At 36.2% G+C, this 27,543-nt stretch overlaps 1 protein-coding gene across 1 annotated transcript; it reads left to right on the forward strand.

Annotated features, from left to right (window-relative positions):
- The first annotated feature begins 10,431 nt into the window (after positions 1-10,431).
- Positions 10,432-15,238, forward strand: LOC140805928 (uncharacterized). The gene is made up of 3 exons (XM_073162299.1): positions 10,432-10,487; positions 14,437-14,785; positions 14,876-15,238. The coding sequence occupies exons 1-3, from the start codon at positions 10,432-10,434 to the stop codon at positions 15,236-15,238; spliced, it is 768 nt and encodes a 255-aa protein (XP_073018400.1).
- The last annotated feature ends 12,305 nt before the right edge of the window (positions 15,239-27,543 follow it).

The raw sequence follows: 27,543 nt of genomic DNA on the forward strand, positions 1-27,543 counted from the left end.
GACTTCGGTACTGTGTTCCTATCAACGCAGGCTACAACTGGACGTAAGTTTTGTTACGTTTAGACATGATTTGAAATTATGATATTTTCAGAATTGAATACGAATCAGATATGATGTTTCTGCTACCGTAGACATTATATAATTGAAGTCAGATTAAAGAACAGGTTGTTTCTGTAATTGTTATGATTTTCGAAAGATATTGACTGAGATGTTATATCAGAATTATGTTGGTATTCAGAGTATGAATTATATTGACACAGATTATACGTTCTAGTATTATATTGGTGATGTTCAGATTGACGGGGTTATTGAGATTGTATTGTTATGCCGTCGAAACATCAATTGATTTAGATCGATCAGATTCAGATATGATCTCGATTATATTGTGATAGCGATGACATGAATTGAATTGTATCTTGTTCAGATATTGATCAGATTATGTACTGAGTTGAGTATTGATCAGAACAGATTGTGAATTGAATGATTCACTGATACTATGTATTCGATATTGTCTTTTCAGATTGATATGGACAGAGTTGAATACAGGTCATCGTCTTCGTCAGACAGGGACGACAAAGGTATAATTCATGTGATATACGGGAAGACATAACTCAAATAAGATCCTATTTGAGTTTCCCAATAAAATCACATACTAGATTATTGTTATATTCTGATATGAATATGCTTTGTCTATATGCTGATATGTTAATGCTTTGTTTATAGATTTATATGCATTGCATTTAAGATAGGAAAGTTTGACAGATCAGTCAGACTTCTAGACGTTCGGTGTATCGTTACATAGGAGCAGACACCGTCCTATAGTAGATTATTCGATACAGATCAGACCGAAGTCTAGGAATAAGACGTACCGTCACCCCGATTGGAGAGTAGGTGAAAGATCGTCTTATTCACACCGGGATCCCTAGAGTTATAGTTGTGTCGAGTCTAGACATGATTTGACTAGAACTGCATGTGTTTATAGAGGTGGTTTCATAGACTATGAAACTCATATTTATTGCTTTCAGTATGATAGCATGTTTATATGATTTGATTTGAATTGCATGTTTATCTGAATTGAGTTGCATGCTTATTTTGAGTAGATTCTATAGATTATGAAATCTATTACTTTTGAATATGTTCATGATAGCATGTTTTATGATTTAGATTAAGTATATACATGCTTACCATGTTTTATACTGGGATTTATTCTCACCGGAGTTATCCGGCTGTTGTCTTGTTTTGTGTGTGTGCATGACAACAGGTGGGATGGATCAGGGTCAAGATGAGAAAGAGGCTGGACTAGATAGCGTGGTGATTCCGGACTTACTGTAGATTGGGTTTATTACTTGAACTTAGTAACCGAACCTTAGACTTAGATTGTACAATATTGTACTTTTATACTGAAATGTATTTTATACTGAGTTGTATATTATTTAGATTCCATTACCTTCCGCATTTACATTTTAAAAAGAAAAATTTTTAGACCCTGTTTATCAGAACTGATAATTAAATCCCAACGACGATTAAGAAGATGATTAGCGTCTGGGTCCCCACAACAAGTGGTATCAGAGCTGATAGTTCCTTTAGACTTAGATTATCAGAGCGATAGATCCGTTAGATTGAGATAGTCAGAGTTGATAAATTCTTTAGACTGAGATAGAAGAGAATGAGCGGGGTAGATTGAATTTTCTTCCTTGCATGTGATTGCTAGCATGAGATTTATTATAATGTTGAATTACATTATGGGTGCTAGCATGATTTATTGCTTTCCCTATTACATGTTGTTTGTTATCTGAGTTGATTACAGCATGTAATTACTAAGCCTGGATCAGAACCAAGTCTGAATCAGAGGTATATGATCAGAGGAGGGCTGAGACAGATTATACAGATTGTGTATTGATTTGTTTGATATTCAGATATACCTCCACGGAGAATTCCAGAAAGGGGTAGTACTTCGTCTGAACAGATGGATACATCAGAAACTCAACTAGAAGAAAAGATGAAAGAATTTGAATTATTACAGCCGCCGGTTCTGAGTGGTACCGAGACATCTGAAGATTGTCAGAATTGGTTTGATGATATAGAAATCTTGTTTGATTTACTTGACTTTACAGATGAACAGAGGGTTAAAATGGTGCCTTATCAGTTACGAGAAGCCGCAGGAGTTGGTGGATTACCAGTAGAAGAATGTGGGCACAGAGAGGTACAGTGATGTCGTGGGAAATATTCAGAACTGAATTCTATCGAAGATTTTTCTCAGCTTCGTACCGAGAGGACAAGCAATTAGAGTTTGAGAATTTGAGCCAAGGGCAGCTGAATATTGACCAATATATTGCTAAATTCTCTACTCTACTGCATTTTGCTCCTCAGATAGCTAGAAATGATGAAGCTATAGTGAATCAATTCATCAGAGGGTTGAATCCAGAGGTAGTTGCATTTATGAACTTGCAACGACCTTACCATTTTGCTGACATCTTGAGTAAAGCAAAGAGAGCTGAGGCAAGTCTGATTAGACAATTGAAAAGGTTGTGTGTGAAGCCACTTCAGGCACAGCAATCCCCTCTTCGATATGATAACGGCAGTACGAGTGGAAAGCAAGATTTGCTAAAAACTCGGAAGAAGCCATTCAAGAAGTTGGAAAGTGGTTCCTCGAGTTCCAGTAGTTCTTGTCCGAGCTATACTGGAGTGTATTGCAGGAGTTGCGGAGGGAGACATTCCTCAGAGCAATGCCAAGGAGTGCTTGGTAGATGCAATATCTGTAAACAGCTGGGGCATTTTGCTAAAGTTTGTCCCCAGAGACAGTCCCGAAGATCTTAGGGAACAGCATTCAATTGAAAACACAGATCCAGAATTCACAACAGGTACTATTCTTTATGATGCTATTGCATATGTATTGATATATACTAATGCATTTGTTAAGAATATCTTTGACTGAGTTGCATGGAAATATGTTGTATCTGTTGGGAGGGTATGTACTGTAGTATTGATGTCCTTGCTTATTGAGTAAATGTTAATGTCAGATATTTCTGTATAGATTGTATACTACAGTAAGATGAGAATGAAATAGAAATAGATTATGATGTACTTGTGTTTTCTGATTTGAACGCATTATTGATATGTATATGCTGAACGAGTACAGACATATTGTAGAATTTTTGCCAGAAATGGTAAGAGTCAGATCAGAGATTACTGATCAGTGGAGATACCACGATAAGGATTCTGGATTTAGAATTCCTTTGATATCTGTATTGTCTACGACTCGATTAATACAGAAAGGAACAGATTGTATCATTATGTATTCAGTAGATGTACTGAAATCGAGCCTAGCATTGGCAGATCTGCCAATGATGTATGAGTTGGCTGATATTTGCCTAGATAAGATTTTAGAATTGTTTTATATCAAAAGATAGATTTCAAAATTGAATTCAGATCAGATACCGATTGCTGTTTTAGAGTTCAGCACAGAATAATATTGAATGTACAGAATAATACATACCGAATTGAAAGAATTGAATATTTGAAGATTATAGTGAATATTCTGAGAATTAGAATTCTTGTATACAGAAATTGTTCAGATAGGTATTCTGTTTGAAACAGATTGTATTCAGAATGGATGATATCTGATGTTAGTATACTGATTGATTTTGAGACAGTTGATATTGTGATCAGTGACTGATCAGATACCGATATCAGAAAGACCAGAAAGTTCAGAAATGTCTGAATTGTCAGAGATTGATATTATATGAGTTGACAGATTATCTGATATGATTGTGTTTTTAACTGCTTGAGAATGATTGCTTCTAGATCAGTATTTTATACAGATTGTATTGTGTGGAGAGCACATTATATTTGCAGATGATATATATAGCAGTGGATCAGAATGGCATAAAGATCTGATTGATTTGTCAGAATCGATAGTATTGTTAGAACTTACAATCCTATATATTTACTAGATTAGTATAGATTATTGTTATTCTGAATCAGTATTGATACGGATTTTATGAATCGTTGAGAGTATATACAGTTCCGCTTGTATCAGAAATGAATTCAAAAATTTCAGCCGTTCAGAAACGTGATCAGAGTGGTCAGAACAGTATTTCGATAATCAGAGCAGAGTATCGGTCAGAGAAACAGATATGTGATTTTGTGTTTTGTATAAGACCGATTGTATTATGATATCAGAAGGTTTCAGAGTTGTATAACAGAATTGATATTTATATCAGAGCCGAATACCAGGTAGGTATTTTTCTTTAAATTTTATTATTAAATGATTTGTTTATACCGAATAGTTTGAATCTGAAATTACAGACAGTGTCAGAAATGTATTGTAATGGATTCAGTATTCATTTTGCTGACTGAGAATGTATGAGATTCGAACAGATAAGTATGATATAGATAGATTAAATCAGTTATGGCAGAATTTATGCTGAATTGTTGGCAGAAATTATACTGAAATGACTGAATTGCCAATAAATGAAGACAGAAAGATAGAAATCAGAAGATTACTACAGAATTTGTATGTTTCTGAATAGAAATGGGAGTGCATTTCTATGGCCTTAATAAGGACATTACCATTAGTTTCTTCAAATGGTAAGATAATATGGTTATGATTGACAGATTGTTCAATCTATATCAATTAGTTTGTACCAGATAACGTACAAACAGAACCAGATGACACAGATTGATGTCAGAGGAATGATCAGAGTCAACAGAATGTTGAGATAGAGTATATCAGAATGTGATTTTCTGGTTGATTTTGTACTTGTGATAGAGTGTATCATGAGTTTCTTCTTAAATTGTGTTACAACTGGCAGACAGTCAGAATATATTGTCCAGATATTGGAAGATTTTGGTAGAACTATATAGTGCTGGATGTTAGCACTAATGGATATGACTTAGTATCACTATGTGATAATACCTATCAGTCTACCAGATTGGTAATGAGATAGTTACAGTCAGGACAGTATACAGTGGATACTACAGATTTCTAATTCTTTTGAAGAAATTCGAAGGAAGATGAAGATAGTTCAGAAGGAACAGATGTCATAAACCAACATCGGATGATGATGATTGGTATTTGAGGTCGAGGATTGAATATGTCCTAGATCGAGAGCAGCAGATTTAATGATAGTTGGCTGTATTGAATCATTATAGACTATGGAGTGGTTTATACGGATATTGTATAACCCACATGGCAAGATTGATTTTGTCAAAATTAAGTTGTGAAGTATTATGACAATATACTTCATGAAGTCTTATTCCAGATTGAAACCAGAGATTGATACAAGAAAGAGATTTCAGAATGGATTTAGTAAGATGAGAGTTGATTTAAACTCAAGTTATACATTTCTTCTGATATCTTTGAATTGATTGTTTGTGAGTTCGAGGACGAACTCAGATCTAAGAGGGGGAGAAATGTAATGTCCGAGATTTAATCATTATAATCAGACGTTGATTATGGACATGATTGAGGTTATAAGAACTTAAATGACAAGGCCGGGCGTCGTTGCATGGTTAGCCAAGAATTTGGACAGAACCTTCGGCGCTCGAGCGGTAGAAAAGGACCGCCCGAGCGCCAATGCATCGCAATTTGATTTTTCGAACAGAACATTTGGCGCCCGAGCGGTAGAAACTTACCGCTCGAGCGCCAGGGAATCATAAGTTAAGTTATCGGGCAGAGGGTTCGGTGCCCGGGCGGTAATTCTTGACCGCCCGAGCGCCACATGGAAATCATGAAGTGCGCCACTTGCTTTTATGCATGTCGCGTATGTATATATATGTATATACACATGCAAATCCTTAAGAATATTCAGAAGGAAATAGAGAAGTGGGGAAAGGTTTTGTTCTTGAGTTTTGGAAATTAAATACGAGAAATCCGTCCGTCAGATTTTGAATCTGACTTCGGTACTGTGTTCCTATCAACGCAGGCTACAACTGGACGTAAGTTTTGTTACGTTTAGACATGATTTGAAATTATGATATTTTCAGAATTGAATACAAATCAGATATGATGTTTCTGCTACCGTAGACATTATATAATTGAAGTCAGATTAAAGAACAGGTTGTTTCTGTAATTGTTATGATTTTCGAAAGATATTGACTGAGATGTTATATCAGAATTGTGTTGGTATTCAGAGTATGAATTATATTGACACAGATTATACGTTCTAGTATTATATTGGTGATGTTCAGATTGACGGGGTTACTCAGATTGTATTGTTATGCCGTCGAAACATCAATTGATTTAGATCGATCAGATTCAGATATGATCTCGATTATATTGTGATAGCGATGACATGAATTGAATTGTATCTTGTTCAGATATTGATCAGATTATGTACTGAGTTGAGTATTGATCAGAACAGATTGTGAATTGAATGATTCACTGATACTATGTATTCGATATTGTCTTTTCAGATTGATATGGACAGAGTTGAATACAGGTCATCGTCTTCGTCAGACAGGGACGACAAAGGTATAATTCATGTGATATACGGGAAGACATAACTCAAATAAGATCCTATTTGAGTTTCCCAATAAAATCACATACTAGATTATTGTTATATTCTGATATGAATATGCTTTGTCTATATGCTGATATGTTAATGCTTTGTTTATAGATTTATATGCATTGCATTTAAGATAGGAAAGTTTGACAGATCAGTCAGACTTCTAGACGTTCGGTGTATCGTTACATAGGAGCAGACACCGTCCTATTGTAGATTATTCGATACAGATCAGACCGAAGTCTAGGAATAAGACGTACCGTCACCCCGATTGGAGAGTAGGTGACAGATCGTCTTATTCACACCGGGATCCCTAGAGTTATAGTTGAGTCGAGTCTAGACATGATTTGACTAGAACTGCATGTGTTTATAGAGGTGGTTTCATAGACTATGAAACTCATATTTATTGCTTTCAGTATGATAGCATGTTTATATGATTTGATTTGAATTGCATGTTTATCTGAATTGAGTTGCATGCTTATTTTGAGTAGATTCCATAGATTATGAAATCTATTACTTTTGAATATGTTCATGATAGCATGTTTTATGATTTAGATTAAGTATATACATGCTTACCATGTTTTATAATGGGATTTATTCTCACCGGAGTTATCCGGCTGTTGTCTTGTTTTGTGTGTGTGCATGACAACAGGTGGGATGGATCAGGGTCAAGATGAGAAAGAGGCTGGACTAGATAGCGTGGTGATTCCGGACTTACTGTAGATTGGGTTTATTACTTGAACTTAGTAACCGAACCTTAGACTTAGATTGTACAATATTGTACTTTTATACTGAAATGTATTTTATACTGAGTTGTATATTATTTAGATTCCATTACCTTCCGCATTTACATTTTAAAAAGAAAAATTTTTAGACCCTGTTTATCAGAACTGATAATTAAATCCCAACGACGATTAAGAAGATGATTAGCGTCCGGGTCCCCACAACAGGTGGTATCAGAGCTGATAGTTCCTTTAGACTTAGATTATCAGAGCGATAGATCCGTTAGATTGAGATAGTCAGAGTTGATAGATTCTTTAGACTGAGATAGAAGAGAATGAGCGGGGTAGATTGAATTTTCTTCCTTGCATGTGATTGCTAGCATGAGATTTATTATAATGTTGAATTACATTATGGGTGCTAGCATGATTTATTGCTTTCCCTATTACATGTTGTTTGTTATCTGAGTTGATTACAGCATGTAATTACTAAGCCTGGATCAGAACCAAGTCTGAATCAGAGGTATATGATCAGAGGAGGGCTGAGACAGATTATACAGATTGTGTATTGATTTGTTTGATATTCAGATATACCTCCACGGAGAATTCCAGAAAGGGGTAGTACTTCGTCTGAACAGATGGATACATCATAAACTCAGCTAGAAGAAAAGATGAAAGAATTTGAATTATTACAGCCGCCGGTTCTGAGTGGTACCGAGACATCTGAAGATTGTCAGAACTGGTTTGATGATATAGAAATCTTGTTTGATTTACTTGACTTTACAGATGAACAGAGGGTTAAAATGGTGCCTTATCAGTTACGAGAAGCCGCCAGGAGTTGGTGGATTACCAGTAGAAGAATGTGGGCACAGAGAGGTACAGTGGTGTCGTGGGAAATATTCAGAACTGAATTCTATCGAAGATTTTTCTCAGCTTCGTACCGAGAGGACAAGCAATTAGAGTTTGAGAATTTGAGCCAAGGGCAGCTGAATATTGACCAATATATTGCGAAATTCTCTACTCTACTGCATTTTGCTCCTCAGATAGCTAGAAATGATGAAGCTATAGTGAATCAATTCATCAGAGGGTTGAATCAGAGGTAGTTGCATTTATGAACTTGCAACGACCTTACCATTTTGCTGACATCTTGAGTAAAGCAAAGAGAGCTGAGGCAAGTCTGATTAGACAATTGACAAGGTTGTGTGTGAAGCCACTTCAGGCACAGCAATCCCCTCTTCAATATGATCACGGCAGTACGAGTGGAAAGCAAGATTTGCTAAAAGCTCGGAAGAAGCCATTCAAGAAGTTGGAAATTGGTTCCTCGAGTTCCAGTAGTTCTTGTCCGAGCTATACTGGAGTGTATTGCAGGAGTTGCGGAGGGAGACATTCCTCAGAGCAATGCCAAGGAGTGCTTGGTAGATGCAATATCTGTAAACAGCTGGGGCATTTTGCTAAAGTTTGTCCCCAGAGACGGTCCCGAAGATCTTAGGGAACTGCATTCAATTGAAAACACAGATCCAGAATTCACAACAGGTACTATTCTTTATGATGCTATTGCATATGCATTGATATATACTAATGCATTTGTTAAGATTATCTTTGACTGAGTTGCATGGAAATATGCTGTATCTGTTGGGAGGGTATGTACTGTAGTATTGATGTCCTTGCTTATTGAGGAAATGTTAATGTCAGAGATTTCTGTATAGATTGTATACTACAGTAAGATGAGAATGAAATAGAAATAGATTATGATGTACTTGTGTTTTCTGATTTGAACGCATTATTGATATGTATATGCTGAACGAGTACAGACATATTGTAGAATTTTTACCAGAAATGGTAAGAGTCAGATCAGAGATTACTGATCAGTGGAGATACCACGATAAGGATTCTGGATTTAGAATTCCTTTGATATCTGTATTGTCTACGACTCGATTAATACAGAAAGGAACAGATTGTATCCTTATGTATTCAGTAGATGTACTGAAATCGAGCCTAGCATTGGCAGATCTGCCAATGATGTATGAGTTGGCTGATATTTGCCTAGATAAGATTTTAGAATTGTTTTATATCAAAAGATAGATTTCAAAATTGAATTCAGATCAGATAATGATTGCTGTTTTAGAGTTCAACACAGAATAATATTGAATGTACAGAATAATACATACCGAATTGAAAGAATTGAATATTTGAAGATTATAGTGAATATTCTGAGAATTAGAATTCTTGTATACAGAAATTGTTCAGATAGGTATTCTGTTTGAAACAGATTGTATTCAGAATGGATTATATCTGATGTTAGTATACTGATTGATTTTGAGACAGTTGATATTGTGATCAGTGACTGATCAGATACCGATATTAGAAAGACCAGAAAGTTCAGAAATGTCAGAATTGTCAGAGATTGATATTATATGAGTTGACAGATTATCTGATATGATTGTGTTTTTAACTGCTTGAGAATGATTGCTTCTAGATCAGTATTTTATACAGATTGTATTGTGTGGAGAGCACATTATATTTGCAGATGATATATATAGCAGTGGATCAGAATGGCATAAAGATCTGATTGATTTGTCAGAATCGATAGTATTGTTAGAACTTACAATCCTATATATTTACTAGATTAGTATAGATTATTGTTATTCTGAATCAGTATTGATACGGATTTTATGAATCGTTGAGAGTATATACAGTTCCGCTTGTATCAGAAATGAATTCAAAAATTTCAGCCGTTCAGAAACGTGATCAGAGTGGTCAGAACAGTATTTCGATAATCAGAGCAGAGTATCGATCAGAGAAACAGATATGTGATTTTGTGTTTTGTATTAGACCGATTGTATTATGATATCAGAAGGTTTCAGAGTTGTATAACAGAATTGATATTTATATCAGAGCCGAATACCAGGTAGGTATTTTTCTGTAAATTTTATTATTAAATGATTTGTTTATACCGAATAGTTTGAATCTGAAATTACAGACAGTGTCAGAAATGTATTGTAATGGATTCAGTATTCATTTTGCTGACTGAGAATGTATGAGATTCGAACAGATAAGTATGATATAGATAGATTAAATCAGTTATGGCAGAATTTATGCTGAATTGTTGGCAGAAATTATACTGAAATGACTGAATTGCCAATAAATGAAGACAGAAAGATAGAAATCAGAAGATTACTACAGAATTTGTATGTTTCTGAATAGAAATGGGAGTGCATTTCTATGGCCTTAATAAGGACATTACCATTAGTTTCTTCAAATGGTAAGATAATATGGTTATGATTGACAGATTGTTCAATCTATATCAATTAGTTTGTACCAGATAACGTACAAACAGAACCAGATGACACAGATTGATGTCAGAGGAATGATCAGAGTCAACAGAATGTTGAGATAGAGTATATCAGAATGTGATTTTCTGGTTGATTTTGTACTTGTGATAGAGTGTATCATGAGTTTCTTCTTAAATTGTGTTACAACTGGCAGACAGTCAGAATGTATTGTCCAGATATTGGAAGATTTTGGTAGAACTATATAGTGCTGGATGTTAGCACTAATGGATATGACTTAGTATCACTATGTGATAATACCTATCAGTCTACCAGATTGGTAATGAGATAGTTACAGTCAGGACAGTATACAGTGGATACTACAGATTTCTAATTCTTTTGAAGAAATTCGAAGGAAGATGAAGATAGTTCAGAAGGAACAGATGTCATAAACCAACATCGGATGATGATGATTGGTATTTGAGGTCGAGGATTGAATATGTCCTAGATCGAGAGCAGCTGATTTAATGATAGTTGGCTGTATTGAATCATTATAGACTATGGAGTGGTTTATACGGATATTGTATAACCCACATGGCAAGATTGATTTTGTCAGAATTAAGTTGAGAAGTATTATGACAATATACTTCATGAAGTCTTATTCCAGATTGAAACCAGATATTGATACAAGAAAGAGATTTCAGAATGGATTTAGTAAGATGAGAGTTGATTTAAACTCAGTTATACATTTCTTCTGATATCTTTGAATTGATTGTTTGTGAGTTCGAGGACGAACTCAGATCTAAGAGGGGGAGAAATGTAATGTCCGAGATTTAATCATTATAATCAGACGTTGATTATGGACATGATTGAGGTTATAAGAACTTAAATGACAAGGTCCGGGCGTCGTTGCATGGTTAGCCAAGAATTTGGACAGAACCTTCGACGCTCGAGCGGTAGAAAAGGACCACCCGGGCGCCAATGCATCGCAATTTGATTTTTCGAACAGAACATGTGGCGCCCGAGCGGTAGAAACATACCGCTCGAGCGCCAGGGAATCGAAAGTTAAGTTATCGGGCAGAGGGTTCGGCGCCCGGGCGGTAATTCTTGACCGCCCGAGCGCCACCTGGAAATCATGAAGTGCGCCACTTGCTTTTATGCATGTCGCGTATGTATATATATATATACACACATGCAAATCCTTAAGAATATTCAGTAGGAAATCGAGAAGTGGGAAAAGGTTTTGTTCTTGAGTTTTGGAAATTAAATACCAGAAATCCGTCCGTCAGATTTTGAATCTGATTTCGGTACTGTGTTCCTATCAACGCAGGCTACAACTGGACGTAAGTTTTGTTACGTTTAGACATGATTTGAAATTATGATATTTTCAGAATTGAATACGAATCAGATATGATGTTTCTGCTACCGTAGACATTATATAATTGAAGTCAGATTAAAGAACAGGTTGTTTCTGTAATTGTTATGATTTTCGAAAGATATTGACTGAGATGTTATATCAGAATTGTGTTGGTATTCAGAGTATGAATTATATTGACACAGATTATACGTTCTAGTATTATATTGGTGATGTTCAGATTGACGGGGTTATTCAGATTGTATTGTTATGCCGTCGAAACATCAATTGATTTAGATCGATCAGATTCAGATATGATCTCGATTATATTGTGATAGCGATGACATGAATTGAATTGTATCTTGTTCAGATATTGATCAGATTATGTACTGAGTTGAGTATTTATCAGAACAGATTGTGAATTGAATGATTCACTGATACTATGTATTCGATATTGTCTTTTCAGATTGATATGGACAGAGTTGAATACAGGTCATCGTCTTCGTCAGACAGGGACGACAAAGGTATAATTCATGTGATATACGGGAAGACATAACTCAAATAAGATCCTATTTGAGTTTCCCAATAAAATCACATACTAGATTATTGTTATATTCTGATATGAATATGCTTTGTCTATATGCTGATATGTTAATGCTTTGTTTATAGATTTATATGCATTGCATTTAAGATAGGAAAGTTTGACAGATCAGTCAGACTTCTAGACGTTCGGTGTATCGTTACATAGGAGCAGACACCGTCCTATTGTAGATTATTCGATACAGATCAGACCGAAGTCTAGGAATAAGACGTACCGTCACCCCGATTGGAGCGTAGGTGACAGATCGTCTTATTCACACCGGGATCCCTAGAGTTATAGTGGAGTCAAGTCTAGACATAATTTGACTAGAACTGCATGTGTTTATAGAGGTGGTTTCATAGACTATGAAACTCATATTTATTGCTTTCAGTATGATAGCATGTTTATATGATTTGATTTGAATTGCATGTTTATCTGAATTGAGTTGCATGCTTATTTTGAGTAGATTCCATAGATTATGAAATCTATTACTTTTGAATATGTTCATGATAGCATGTTTTATGATTTAGATTAAGTATATACATGCTTACCATGTTTTATACTGGGATTTATTCTCACCGAAGTTATCCGGCTGTTGTCTTGTTTTGTATGTGTGCATGACAACAGGTGGGATGGATCAGGGTCAAGATGAGAAAGAGGCTGGACTAAATAGCGTGGTGATTCCGGACTTACTGTAGATTGGGTTTATTACTTGAACTTAGTAACCGAACCTTAGACTTAGATTGTACAATATTGTACTTTTATACTGAAATGTATTTTATACTGAGTTGTATATTATTTAGATTCCATTACCTTCCGCATTTACATTTTAAAAAGAAAAATTTTTATACCCTGTTTATCAGAACTGATAATTAAATCCCAACGACGATTAAGAAGATGATTAGCGTCCGGGTCCCCACAATGATCGAGAGCCTTGACCAATGTGTTAGGTGTATGTTAGGATATTTTACTGTTTTTATTCAATTTTATAATATTTGATATTATTAAAGTGGGCCTGGTTTATGGCTCGTTCCCACCCCCATGAGATGTATCCCTTATGTGCCATGGCTATTCAAATGTAATAATTAGAAATAGTGGGAGATCAACACTGGAAGATGGTGGGCCCGATGATCAAGATGAAGACATGTAAAATATTGGAAGCTTTTGTAATAAGTTGCATTTGCATCCCTGCATTCACCTAGGTTTGGACCTGGATCCATGTTTGGCTCACATGGATCTAATAGTGTTGGCGATCGATCATCCTTATTTATTGTTGAATGTCATATTATGATATATGCGATATATAGTAGTATGCACGTATGTATATTATTAAATAATATAGTTGCATGAATCCGGCAAACATACAAACTCGTGGCACACGATTTTTGAATTAAAATGATGAGACAATTTTAAAATTAAAATCCCTCATTTTGAATAAGATTCAAAATTTATATCAAATCAAAAAAGTAAAAATTAAAAGAGTTTAATTTTTCCTTGCCTTCCATCAACCGTGGTTGCATGTTGATCGCTACCCGCGGACAGTGTCTGGCTCATATTATTGGGGAGGCCTGTACGCCGGAAAGCTGTGACTTCCACCGGACATATGATGTGAATTGAGTGGAACTCCCATGACTTCGGCTCATATTATTGGGGGAACTCATGGCGACCGTCTACTACAATTCAATATTGATGAGTTGGTTTGACACGTGAAAATAAACGACGTCATATTATTGGGTCCTTATTAAACGTGAGGCAAAACACGTGGAGGTTGCATAGGGATGCAATTGGACTCTACCTTTTAGAAATTATAATTGGCTGATATTATTCGGGATTATAATTGGCTAATTGGACTCTACGTGCCTACTAAGGAAATACGATTTCCCTTTTTCATCAGAGGGTGGTGAAAATGTCAAAATAGTGGGAGGGTAATTTATAAAATGAAATCCATATTTTATATTTTAGAATTATTTTAAAATTATCAGTAACCTTTATCTGTTTTCATTTTCAGTATATTTTTGATGTCTACTCGTAACCCGCTTTCAATCATTCTCGATCAAAACAAATTGACTGGCCCTAACTATCATGACTCGTTTCGAAACTTAAAGATTGTTCTGAACTCTGAAAATATTGCGTATGTGCTTGATAAGAAGCCACCTAAGGAGGCGGCTCCTAATATCAGTAGGACTGAATTAGCTAAGCTTGAGATACATTGGGATCATGATCTCCAAGCTAAGAGCTACATGTTGGCTTCTATGTCGAATGAACTTCAGAGGAGGTTCGAGGAGGCGGTGAATGCTGCTGACATTCACCTTCATCTAAAAGAATTGTATGTTGTACAAACTCGTTCAGAAAGACATGTGACTGTTAAAGAACTCATGACTACACGCTTGCGAGAGGGGACTTCGGTCCATGAGCATGGTGTGAGGATGATTGGGCTCATTGAGAAGTTGGTGGGACTCGATTTGGTTATACCTACTGAGCTCTCGACTGATATTCTCTTGCTGTCTTTGCATGCCTCGTTCGATGGATTTGTGGTTAATTTTAATATGAACAAGCTTGAGGCCACCCTTGAAGAGTTGGTCAATATGCTTACTAATTATGAGGCCACAGTTAAAAAAGAAAAGCATGTTCTTCTAGTGGGTTCTTCGTATGGTACGAAAAAAGGAGCCCCAAATAAAGGCAAGAAGCGTTCTGTCCCTCCAAAGAAGAACAAGCCCAACAAAAAGCCATACAAGAAAGCAAATCCGGGGCCCACAAAGCCTGACAAGTCAGAGCATGTCTGTTTCCACTGCAAAAAGCCTGGACATTAGAGGCGTAATTGCGAGGAGTATCTAGCCCAGAAGCGTTCTGGCCAATGGTATGTTTTATATTGAAGTTAATGTTTCTATTAATTCCTCTTCTTGGGTATTGGATACCGGATGTGGTTCTCATCTATGCAATGATTTGCAGGTGATGGGAAGAAGCAGGAGGCTTAGAGATGGTGAGACCTTTATAAGACTAGGAAATGGAGCAAGAGTTGCTGCCACTGCCATTGGAGACGTTACTTTAATTTTGGAAAATAATTTTAAGTTGTTTTTTAGAGACGTTTTATTTGTTCCTGAATTGGTTAAAAACATTATTTCTATTTCTATGCTTGATAGGGATGGTTATTCTTGTGTTTTTGCTAAAGGTGTTTGCAATTTATACAAGAATGAATGTTTGATTGGAACCGGAGAATTAACAAACGATCTCTATAACTTAAAATTGAAAGATATTCCGTTAAACAATGTCCAAGCGCATACAAAAAGAACAACAAACAAAAGAAAAATAGAAGATCCAAATCCTGCACAACTATGGCACGATAGACTAGGTCATATTTCTCAAAGAATGATGCACAAGCTAGTGGGAGAAGGCATGTTTGACTTGTCAGACATAAATTCTCTACCAACTTGTGAGTCCTGTCTAAAAGGAAAAATGACTAAAACTCCATTCAATGGAAACGTGGAACGTGCGCATGGTCTACTAGGATTTGATCCACACGGACGTTTGTGGCCCGCTAAGTGTTAGCACAAAATTTGGGCATTCCTACTTCATTACCTTTACTGATGACCATTCGAGGTATGGGTACGTTTATTTGATGAAACACAAATCTGAAGCATTTGAAAAGTTCTAAGAATTCAGATCTGAAGTAGAAAATCAGCTAGAAAGAAGTATTAAGGCGCTTCGATCTGATCGAGGTGGAGAATACTTAAGTGCTGAATTTTTGGGTTCTCTAAAAGAGAATGAGATTCTCTCACAGTGGACTCCACCAGCAACACCACAATTGAATGGTGTTTCTGAACTGTCGAAATCGAACCTTGATGGACATGGTTCGATCTATGATGGGATTCACTGAATTGCCTATATCGTTTTGAGGCTTTGCGCTTGAAACTGCGGCAATGTTGTTGAATAATGTCCATACAAAAGCAGTGGATAAAACACCATATGAGATATGGATGGGAAAAACTCCCAAATATTCTTACATGAGAATATGGGGATGTCCTGCTTATGTGAAGCAGACAGTGGGAGACAAATTGGATAGTAGATCCACTTTGTGCTACTTTGTAGGATATCCAAAGAATTCTATTGGATATTATTTCTATCATCCAAATGAAGCAAAAGTGTTTGTTTCAAGAAATGCCACCTTTTTGGAAAAGGAATTTCTATTAGATAGAAAAGACAAGATGATAGAACTTGAAGAAATTCAAGATACTCCATCAACTATAGAAGTTGAACCCATTTCCCAAGAACCAGTAGTTGAAGTACAAGCTTCTAGAAGGTCTGATAGGGTTATTAGACCACCTGCAAGATATACGCTTCTTCATGAACAAGGCCATGATGAGTCTTGTGTTGGATGTGATCCAATGAATTTCAAAGAAGCATTATCTGATACTAATTCAACCAAATGGCTTGAAGCCATGCAGTCAGAAATGGAATCTATGTATTCAAACCAAGTCTGGACATTAGTGGATCCACCTGAGGGAATCGTTTCCATAGGATGCAAATGAATCTACAAAAGAAAGCTTGGGGCGGATGGGAAGGTAGTGACCTTCAAAGCAAGACTGGTTGCAAAAGGTTATACTCAAAGGCAAGGAGTTGACTATGAGGAAACTTTTTCACCAGTTGCTATGTTTAAGTCCATTAGAATACTACTAGCCATAGCAGCATGGTATGACTATGAGATATGACAAATGGATGTAAAGACTGCTTTCCTCAATGGAGACATCAAAGAAGAAATTTATACGTCTAACCCGAGGGATACACATCAGTAGGAAGTGAGCATAAGGTATGCAAACTTCAGAGATCAATATATGGTCTCAAGCAGGCATCAAGGAGTTGGAACCTCAGATTTGATAGCACTATCAAAGAGTTTGGTTTTGCTAAGAATCCTGAGGAACCATGTGTATACAAGAAAGTTAGTGGGAGTGCAGTGACATTCCTAGTACTTTATGTTGATGATATCCTGCTCATTGGGAATGATGTAGGATTACTGCAATCAACTAAAGTATGGTTGGCCAGTAAATTCTCCATGAAAGATATGGGTGAAGCATCTTATATATTGGGAATACAGATCTATAGAGATAGATCGAAAAGGATGCTGGGACTCACCCAAGCCACATATATCGATACCATTATAAACGATTCTCTATGGAAGAGTCCAAGAGAGGATACTTACCAATGTGTCATGGTATTACTCTATCTAAAGCGATGTGTCCCAAAAACTGATGAAGAGATAGAGATGATGACACGTATTCCATATGCGTCAGCTATTGGTAGTATTATGTGTGGTATGATATCGACTCGTCCTGATGTTTCTTACGCTTTGAGTGTTACAAGCGGATATCAGGCGAACCCTGGTCCAATGCATTGGAAGGCCGTGAAAGACATTCTTAAGTACTTAAGAAGGACTAAGAATTTGTTCATGGTCTATGGGGGTGGAGAATTAAAATTGGAAGGCTATACTGATTCTAGCTTCCAATATGATGTAGATGATTCGAAATCGACCTCTGGTTTTGTATTCATGCTTAATGGTGCGGCTGTCTCTTGGAAAAGTTCCAAGCAAGACACCGTTGCGGTTTCCACCACTGAAGCTGAGTACATTGCTGCATCTGCTGTCGCAAAAGAGGCAGTTTGGATGAGGAATTTTGTCCAAGAGTTGGGCGTTATTCCTAATGGAGTTGATCCAGTCCCGGTGTACTGCGACAACACTGGTGTCGTTGCGCAAGCAAAGGAACCAAGGTCTCATCAGCGATCCAAACATGTACTGAGGAAATTCCACATCATCCGGGAGATTGTGGGGAGGGGAGACATATCAGTCGAAAGAGTCCCCTCTGCAGATAACGTTGCCGATCCACTTACGAAGCCCTTGCCAGGACCATTGTTTGAGAAGCATCGTGAAGCAATGGGATTAAAGTTTATGGGTAGTTGGCTCTAGGGCAAGTGGGAGATTGTTAGAGTAGATGCCCTACAAGTCAACTGTTGACTAGGGATTTTATTGACTCAAGTGTAATAAACAATCTTTATTTTAATATAATTCATTATTTCATGGTTTGTTATTTCTTTATCTGTATACTCATGTTATCAAACATAGATGAAGACCTTGATTATACTTTAATACAAATGAATCGTAATTCGATGTTGAAACTCATTTGTAAACAATGTATGATCTAAATTCGTTCCTAGTCGAGTCAGCCTGCCTAAAAAATGGATAAAGGTCGCTAGAGTTCGAGACTAGCATTTGTGATGTTGTGTACTGCGTTTCTTGGTAAGGCATAGAGATGTCCAAACATGCAGATGGGTAGTCATATGATGATTATACCGAACAACCCTCCATCGGACTTTCCAAGTGGTTATCATTCATCGAGAGGATAAGCCGTGGTTATGATTGTACACCATTAGTCCTTAAGACCCGGGACAACACTGAGGCTCTATATGCTAGGGTTGTGCTTTGACTCGTTTACCGGCTCCAGGAGAGTCATCAGGTGGCGAGGTTGGGTACAGTTGCGACACATATAGGAGCCAGTGCATTGTAGTCGGGGATTCACCGCTCACCTGCGGGTGTGGATATCCTATGTGATCTAATGAAATAATAATGCATGGAATCTCTGGCCAGAGTATGAGATGTACGTTGGAGAAGGAGTTCTCCAATAGTACACGCGATGCCGCTATTATAGTTATCACATAGTTATCGAATTAATATGCAACCCTCGATGAACCAATGGTTGCAGATTCGATCGGGATATATGAGATGAAGGGACCGTACTGTACGTTAATCTAATCGACTGGTTCTTGCAGGCACTATCAGTGATACCTAGGGGATCATGGGGCGATGCTACTAGACGCTCTTACAATGATCCGATGGGTGCTATCAGAAATGAGTTCTGACATTCTTGATCAAGGTGTTGATGAAAAGAATGGGGCTAACTAGGGTAAGCCCGAATAAAGGATTATGTCCTGAATCACAAAGAGTTGTGAACCACGTCTAGCTGTATCCCTGAACCATTGAGGGTCACACAAGTACTGGATTGTTTGTTCCCGTTGAGAGAATAAATTCAAAAGCTGAATTTATATTATATAGTAACTTCAAGGAGTTGAATTTATGATAATTAAATTTTGAGAAAATAAATTCAAGTACTTGAATTTATAAAATTTGAGAATTTAATTTATTAAACTCAACTGTTGGGTTTATTAAATATTAAATTTGTAGGTGATAAAAATTCAAGGAGTTGAATTTATAATTTAAATAATAAATTCAAATGTTGAATTTATAATGTATTTAATTTATTAAGCTCAAAAGTTGAGTTGATTAATTAATAAATTAAATATGGTGGATAATATGTTTAATGGGCTTGTAGGGGTACAAATCCAACATATTAAATAATTAAAGTTTTAATTGACTTTGATTAAATTAATTAAACTAGTTGGACTAGCCCAATTAATTAAATCAAGCCCATTAATGTTAATTATGTAATTAGGGTTTAATTTAATTATAAATACACATATAAAGACAAAATCCTAGCCCCACTACCTCATATGATTCGAGACACCCACTTCCAAATAAAAGGAATATTTCGGCCACCTCTTGATTCAATTTTTAGGGTTTGAGCCGTCTCTCAAAATAATTCTCTCATACGATAAATATCTTCCAATATTTCTAGTGCGATTTGGAAGAGGATCATTCTATTCAGTCGTGGACCTGATTAGAAGGAAGGAAAGGAATTTCTTGAAGAAAGATCGTAGGGATTCATCAAGAGCCAGATCTGTATACCGGATCGGTTGGTGTCCAGTAATTTATTCACCAAAGGTATATCTTTCTCTAAACATCCTATGTATATTTTGTTAAATCAAACGAGCGCATAAAGCAAAATTATTTTGTTTTTCAAAATAAAATAAAATTTTTAAATCTTCCGCTGTGTTTGGGCGCGTAGAAAACCAGATCCAACACCCAGCCCCTGTCCCGACCCATACCCATCACCCTAGGACCCTGGTGGACCACTAGCTCGCCCCCAGACCGAGCCATAGCATCTGAAACTCTCGGCCACCCTGAACGTTACGCGTGAAGAGTCCCTTCTCGTAAGGGCTCTTCCTCACCCTCCTCCTTCGACCCTAGCCACCCTAGGACCCAACCCAGCCCTAGACCTAGACCACCCTTGACCTAGCCCTGATCGAGCCCCTTGACCCCATGCACAAGGACCGAACCACTTGACCCACACATGCACATAAACCTTCAACTCTCGGCCCCCTTTTTTCTTCATTTCTCTCGGCTGTTCCAGCTTGATCCTAATCATGTTGCAACGTTTTGCGTGTGTTTCTAGGACCCTAAACTTGTGTAAAACCATCCCATAACAAATCCTAATCATGGCAGCCCCTTATGCAATATAAAAACATGATTTTGGGGAGCAAAAACACAAGTTTAAGACACCTATGCATGTAGTTACAAAATTCCATCTTGTGTGCCATGATTTTCATGCAAAACAATTTTAAATAATTACTATGGTGTGAAAGATGATAAAAGAAGGAAATATGGCGTGCCTTTACGTTTTAAAAGCACGAAAAACCGTTGATGATTGCGAATAACGGAGCAAGAACCGTGGCTTGATTTTTCCTTAAGCTTCCTTGATTTTTTTCTCTTTTTCAAATTGATGAAGGTGTGTGCCGTGTGAATCAATGGTGGTGGGTGAGAGTTTTAATTGTAAAGGGGTGTGTGGCCGTGTGTTTTTGTGTGGTGAATTGTGAGGTTTTGCACTTTATAAATTAATTAACACACTAACAAAAGCCTTGGTTTATTAACAAGTTAATTAAGCCCAATAAGCCCATTAGTGTTTAATTAAAATATAAAAATTAATTTTGTTTAAATAAGTTTGTGGATTTATTATCCGGGTTGCCAAAATGTTCGTATTTTTGTTAAAAATCCAACACCGATAAAATTTATGTCCCGGCGTATAAAATCACCTCAAACCCCTTATTTTCTAAAATAGGAAAAAGCATCACCCTTAATTTAAATAATTAAAAACAAATAACCAATAAAAACATTTTCCGTTTCTCAGCCCTCGGTCTCCGTTCCTCGATCGCAACTCGAATAACCTTTAAAAATATATTTTAATGCAATCATGTAGAAAAATATATTTTAAATATGCAAATATGCACAACATAATTAATTAATGCCATTAAAAAAATTTAACTAAAATACAAAAAATTTAGGAATTGCATGCATGTGGTTCGCGTGGACCCTTAAATTTTCGGGGCATTACAAGTTCTCTCGTGTCTATATAAATAAGATATCAGTGAAGACTCAAACGATACAGAACACAACACAAAAATACACACGACGAGAAGAAAGAGTGAGTGAAAAAGAATTACAGAGAAGGGCACGCTCAGTTGCAAATCAGCTTATAGAAGCATTATAGCCCATAGGGATTTTATTGTAATATCAGCTTAGTTTAGAAGCAATCGTCCATCAATGTGTGAGAACATTCTTTGTTCAGTTCTCACACACACACTCACTCACAAATCTACTCAAATACCGTCTTGCACAAAGACGTTAAACTTGTGTATGTAGTCTTTGACACATAGACATTAAAGAAGTGTTGACTGGAATGTGCTGCCTTCAGTCGTAGCTAGGGGTTCAGTTTAGCCAGTAGTGTAAGTCCTAGCTGAGTGAGTTTGTACAAAGTGTTGTATAATTCTAGTGGATCCTACCCGTGGAGGTAGAAGGGGTGACGTAAGAGCAGTTGAAGTCTCCGAACATCCATAAAAATATCTTGTGTACTTAGCTGATTAACTATCGTTTTAAAACTCTTTCGATCAGTTGGAGTGTTCATGTATTTAGTTGTCACCATAACTGAAATACAAGAATGCAAAAACTAATTTGTGTTCTTTCGGTTATTCAGTTTACATGAGTTAAAATATTTTCTAATATTTCAGTTTTCTTTACGAAGGATTACTTTGAGTTTCTTCCGCTTGGTTTAAAACCAAACTCGATTTAATTCATCGGTGTTAATATTCTTAGAACACGAGCTATTGAAGCTCATTGGAGATTGTCGAGTGCAAAATGCCTTCGAAAGCGCTAGCACATTTCGCTCCCTTCACTAAGAGTTTCATCTTTGGCAGTAGTAAGTCCAAACTGAAGTGGGTTTGTACAACTTTTGTATCGATTAAAGTCTTTTAGTGCATATCTTATCCTTGTGATAGAAGGGGTGACGTAGGAGTAATTAAAATCTCCGAACATCCATAAATTTTTGTTTTTTTTTACTTCAGTTCATATTTTATCTTTCAGTCAGTTTATTTCCATCACTGTTATCAGCTAAACTGATTGTTATTGACCGACAAGATTCCTAATTTCAGTTTGTCACAGAACTGACACTTCATTCGAAAAGATTTTAAAACAGTAAGTATTTATTCAACCCCCCTTCTAAACACTTCCCAACCAATGAACCGATCCTAACAAAAACATCATCATTTACACCATTTATAAAAAAATCATGCACAAATGCAATTTCTTTAAATCCAAGCATGCAACGTATATTTTCATAAAGTCTTAAAAATCATTAATAATGATGCATAATCATTTAAAATATAATAAATTTGTGCTTAGAGCGTTGCCATGACCAAAATCTCACCCCGGGTGCAAAATGACCATTTTGCCCCTGGAAACCCAAAAATTACCGTTTTGTCCATAGACGTAAAATTTCACGTTCTTGTCATTTTCTTAATTCCATCATTGACTATAACATGTCCCAAATAATTATTTAAGCCTACGTGAATTTTTTCATATTTTTATTTGGATTAAATCGATAACTTTTAAATTAATCTTTAAATATAACATATTAATGTGTTTTAATCTCGAATTAAACCAAACCTTAGCATACAATTTCCAAATTAAAAACTTAGACTTCTAATAATTATTTGAGTTTAAATATAATTTTTTATAATTTTATTAAACTTAAATCTAGGCGTTTCAATTAATTCATTAACTAATGTTTCATGCGGCGATTAAATCCCGGATAAATTCAAAACTTATTATTTTGATCTGAAACTTACCAAACTCTTAAAAATATCCCAAAACATATTTAAAAGCATCCCTAGACATAAACTCGAGCCAAATTCAAAACTTAACCAATTCATTTTAAAACTTGGACCGGGGTCCCGATTTTAACCCGAACCAACCCGATCCGGAACTCAACAAAATTTTTCCCAACTTAAAACACCACTTAATAACACCAAGGTGGCCCTAAAACTTTCAAAATTCAACCCACCCAAACCTCCGAACACTCCGCTGCACGCTGCTGAAATTCCAGCACCTATTCCTAAAAAACCCATTTGCTCAACTCGGTCCTAACTTGCTAGCCACTCCAACCAGCCCCGAACCAATCTACTAGGGACCAATACCAGACCCTATGGACCTACCAGACCCACCAACCAGCCCCATGCAACCTACACAACGAAAACGAGCGTTAGAACCCGAAGGAACACTACCGCGACCGATTCTCACTAACCCACACTCGATCGCCTACGGGGCTTGTTCCAGCAGCGCTTGAGCCTTCCTAGGCCGTGGCTTAGACCCAGGCCCTTGTGCAGCTGGTTCAAGCAGATCGGCCAAATCTCCTCACCAACGAGCCTATGCTTCAAGGAACGCGCTCAACTCCTTCTTGATTCAACACAGCCTAGTATCCAGCTAACACTCCCTTCTTCCTCGATGATTACAGACCTACAGCATCACCAACCATCAGCCCTTTTGACAATAGATTATCAGGAACGTGAGTGAATAGGAAGAAATACATAACCGAAGCAAAGAAAACCGAATATTCTTCATGCATCAAACTGGAACGAAAATTTTCATAAACACATTCATCAGCATATAAAACGTGTATGATGCGTAAAAAATGATACAAAGCATGCCTTTGATGATTGAAGAGCAAGAACGAGAGGTAGGAGGCGCCGGGAGAATTAATCCTTGGAAGAATTGAGGTAGGCGAGATTTCCTTAATGAAATGCTCTGAAAACCGAGAGAATAATGAATTTTGAATGGGTGTCGGCTGGTTGAGGAGAAGGTGTTAGGTGTAATGGAGTCTACGAATTAATTAGGAAATTAATTAATAAGATAATGGTTCTTAAATGGTCTTTTAAAAATTAAAAAGAGTTTTAAGCCCAATAAACTTAAAAGTAGACCCATTAAATACAAACATATTCCGGAAAAATATTTCGTGTTGTTTTGAAAATATTAGCCGAACCTTCAAAAACTCTCCGATTCGATAAAATTTGCTTACGACCCATTAAATACAAACATATTCCGGAAAAATATTTCGTGTTGTTTTGAAAATATTAGCCGAACCTTCAAAAACTCTCCGATTCGATAAAATTTGCTTACCGTTAAAAATTAAAATCATGCAGATAAAATACTCCAAAAATCCCATTTTGAAAAATACACTTAAAAACACCTTAGATTAATTAATAAAAATAAATCATGTAATTAAAATAAATTTTCTTAAAATTCTCCATCCCCGTTCGTCGTTCGAGTGTGAAATGCATCTAGAAGCCCTGATGCATGAACTTTTAAAATTTCGTGAAATAATTACTATCATACGTGAATTATGCATAAAATGCATAAAAATAATTAAACACATAATTTAAATAAAAATCATAGATTGCATGCATTCAGGTTACGTGAATTAAATTCCTGGACCTTACATTTTCTCTCAGTAATATTTTCTCCAGTCGGTGTTTAGATTGATTATTTTTTGCAATTGAGTTGTTTTTAAACAAACCAAACATCTATTGATTTTTCTAAATAAAGTCGATACTATTTTAATTACAAGCACTGATATATGTTTATATACACACTCCTCGTGGGATCGACACTTGTACTCAAAAATATATTTTACTATAACTTGATGCCGTGCGCTTGCGAGCAATCAAAAAAACACGCAACAAGAAGCTATGACAATGATCTACAAATCATATTCACAAGTCAAGTCTGAATCGGAGGGTAAGATGTTGATAAATGACAATAAAAACACGAGTTATTCGCAGACTTAAATCAGCAAGACTGATTTCAGCAGACCTCATCAGTTTGGTTCAATTGATCAAAATATGTTAAGCAGGTTCAGTTGAGAAGGTTCAGTTGAGCAGATGAGCAAAACTAAACAAATATGTCAAAATCAGTTGGGCTCGGGAAAAGTGGTCAACATGGCGAAAATGATTGTTTCAATATCAGAAACAGCATAGAAACTTTCCAAATGATCATATTCTAGTATCTAACATATATATCATTGCTGGAGTCTATAAATAAAATATCTTGAAGATCAAATACAAACTTTAGAAGGGGATTCAAAGCATGAGCAGTCTACATGAATAAATGAGCTAGAATGATAGCAATCTCAATGCGTAAGAATAGAGATAAATACACTTTAAAGATTAAATTTTCTCACACAATCACTCACACATATACATGAAAATTGAGTTTCAAAGTTTAGTTGAATGAGCCTTCCCACAAATACATTAAAGATTGTGTCTGTAGAGCCCAAAAAATCAGTATACGTAAAACTCATGCATTTATTTAATTGTTACATTATTGAATTAAGTTTAAAATGATTTTATAGATGCATGATTTATTAATTTGTATTATTTTAAATTATTTACGTCTATGTGATGCACGTTAAAATGTTTTCTTGAGTTTCATATTTCAAGCGATTATTCGATGCGGGATCGAGGAAAATAGACCGGTGACGATGTTGGCGATTTTAAAATGTGGTATTTTATTTTAAGTTAGGATTGGGGCATTTTAATTATTTATTTTGTTTCTAAGCATTTTTAAAGCCTAATTTGTTTATTAGGTGATTTTAAGATTTTTAAACCTTTAAAGTTTATCAATTGTGTATTTAATTTTAAATATGAGAGTGTTAGTAAAGTTAATAGTGGGTTAGCATTTAAACTAGCATTTTAATTATTATTTTTATTAGCATTTTAATTGTGTAATTAATAATTTTATACCCTTAATGATTTTAAAACTCACGCACACACACACTCTTACACACACACACACACCATCGGGTTTTCACATACACAAACATCCTTGCAATTTCATTTCTTTTTTTAAAAAAAAAACTTAGGGTTCTTAGAGTTCTCTTCCAGCAGACACCTTGACCCTCGAATTGCAGTGATTCACGTTAGCTTTTCTTTAAGAAAATCGTGCCACGTTTGTCTCGGATCAACCCTCGCATCTTCCCCACTTTGGTATCGTCGTTTCGGTAATTTTTAAAGATCAGGGCATGTATATTCTATTGTTTCTGCATCGATCTCGTCATATTATGTGTTGTGATGTTTATTATGCGTGAAAATCCATGTATGTTGTGAAAAATTTTGAGCAAAAACTTTTGAAATGATTTTAAGATCAAAATTTTTGGTTAAGAAATGAGTGAGTTATTATCGTTTTCGTGGAACTGCTCAAACTGCTATTTATGAAAATCTGTTCTTGACGTGTTCTTGAATTTTATTTGTTGCAAGCTCCGTTGGGAATCGTCGGGTGATCACTGCTACGTTTATGTATGAAGTCTGATGTATGGTGTTTCGTTTCGTGTTGATAGGCACTCGGTTATGTTAGAAGTCGTAGGAAGCATTTTGGTGTCAAAATTCATGTTTATGGGTTATGTTGCGTCGTTGTTTTGGGGACATTTGTTTGAGTCGAATCATTGCTATAGCGTCCTAGGATGAGTCTCGTTACATCGTTTCGAGTCGTTTGAGCGTGACTTTTAAAATTGCATCAAAATGTGTTCTTTTGTTGGTTTTGCGCAGGGTTAGCGCCGCAGCGCTCACCAGGGAGAGCCGCAGCGCCCGATCTGCACAAGTCTAGCGCTGCCCTTGAAACTCCGAAGCGCTAGACCTACGACCTTCCTGGAGCCGCGACGCTAGGCTAGGCGCTTGTCCATGACTTTTTAAACCATTATTTTAGGCTCATGTCTTCTATGTTTTGGGAAATGTTCACACATCGTTTTAGGATTTGTTTCGGTGGTTGATGTCATGGTTTAGTACGATGATTAAACGAGGTCAAGTCCTAAGCGATTTAGAACGTCATAAGAAAATTGTCATTTTTGGTGGTGAG

This window comes from Primulina eburnea, chromosome 1 (genome assembly GCF_022965805.1).
Source record: "Primulina eburnea isolate SZY01 chromosome 1, ASM2296580v1, whole genome shotgun sequence".
NCBI lineage: Eukaryota > Viridiplantae > Streptophyta > Magnoliopsida > Lamiales > Gesneriaceae > Primulina > Primulina eburnea.

What these genes read in the sequence shown, in the direction of transcription:
- LOC140805928 (XM_073162299.1), top strand. Translation starts at nt 10,432, where the DNA reads ATGGGAGTGCATTTCTATGGCCTTAATAAGGACATTACCATTAGTTTC. An exon ending in ACCATTAGTTTCTTCAAATG is followed by an intron (nt 10,488 to 14,436) that starts GTAAGATAATAT and finishes TTTCATTTTCAG; the next exon opens with TATATTTTTGATGTCTACTC. An exon ending in AAACTCGTTCAGAAAGACAT is followed by an intron (nt 14,786 to 14,875) that starts GTGACTGTTAAA and finishes CTCATTGAGAAG; the next exon opens with TTGGTGGGACTCGATTTGGT.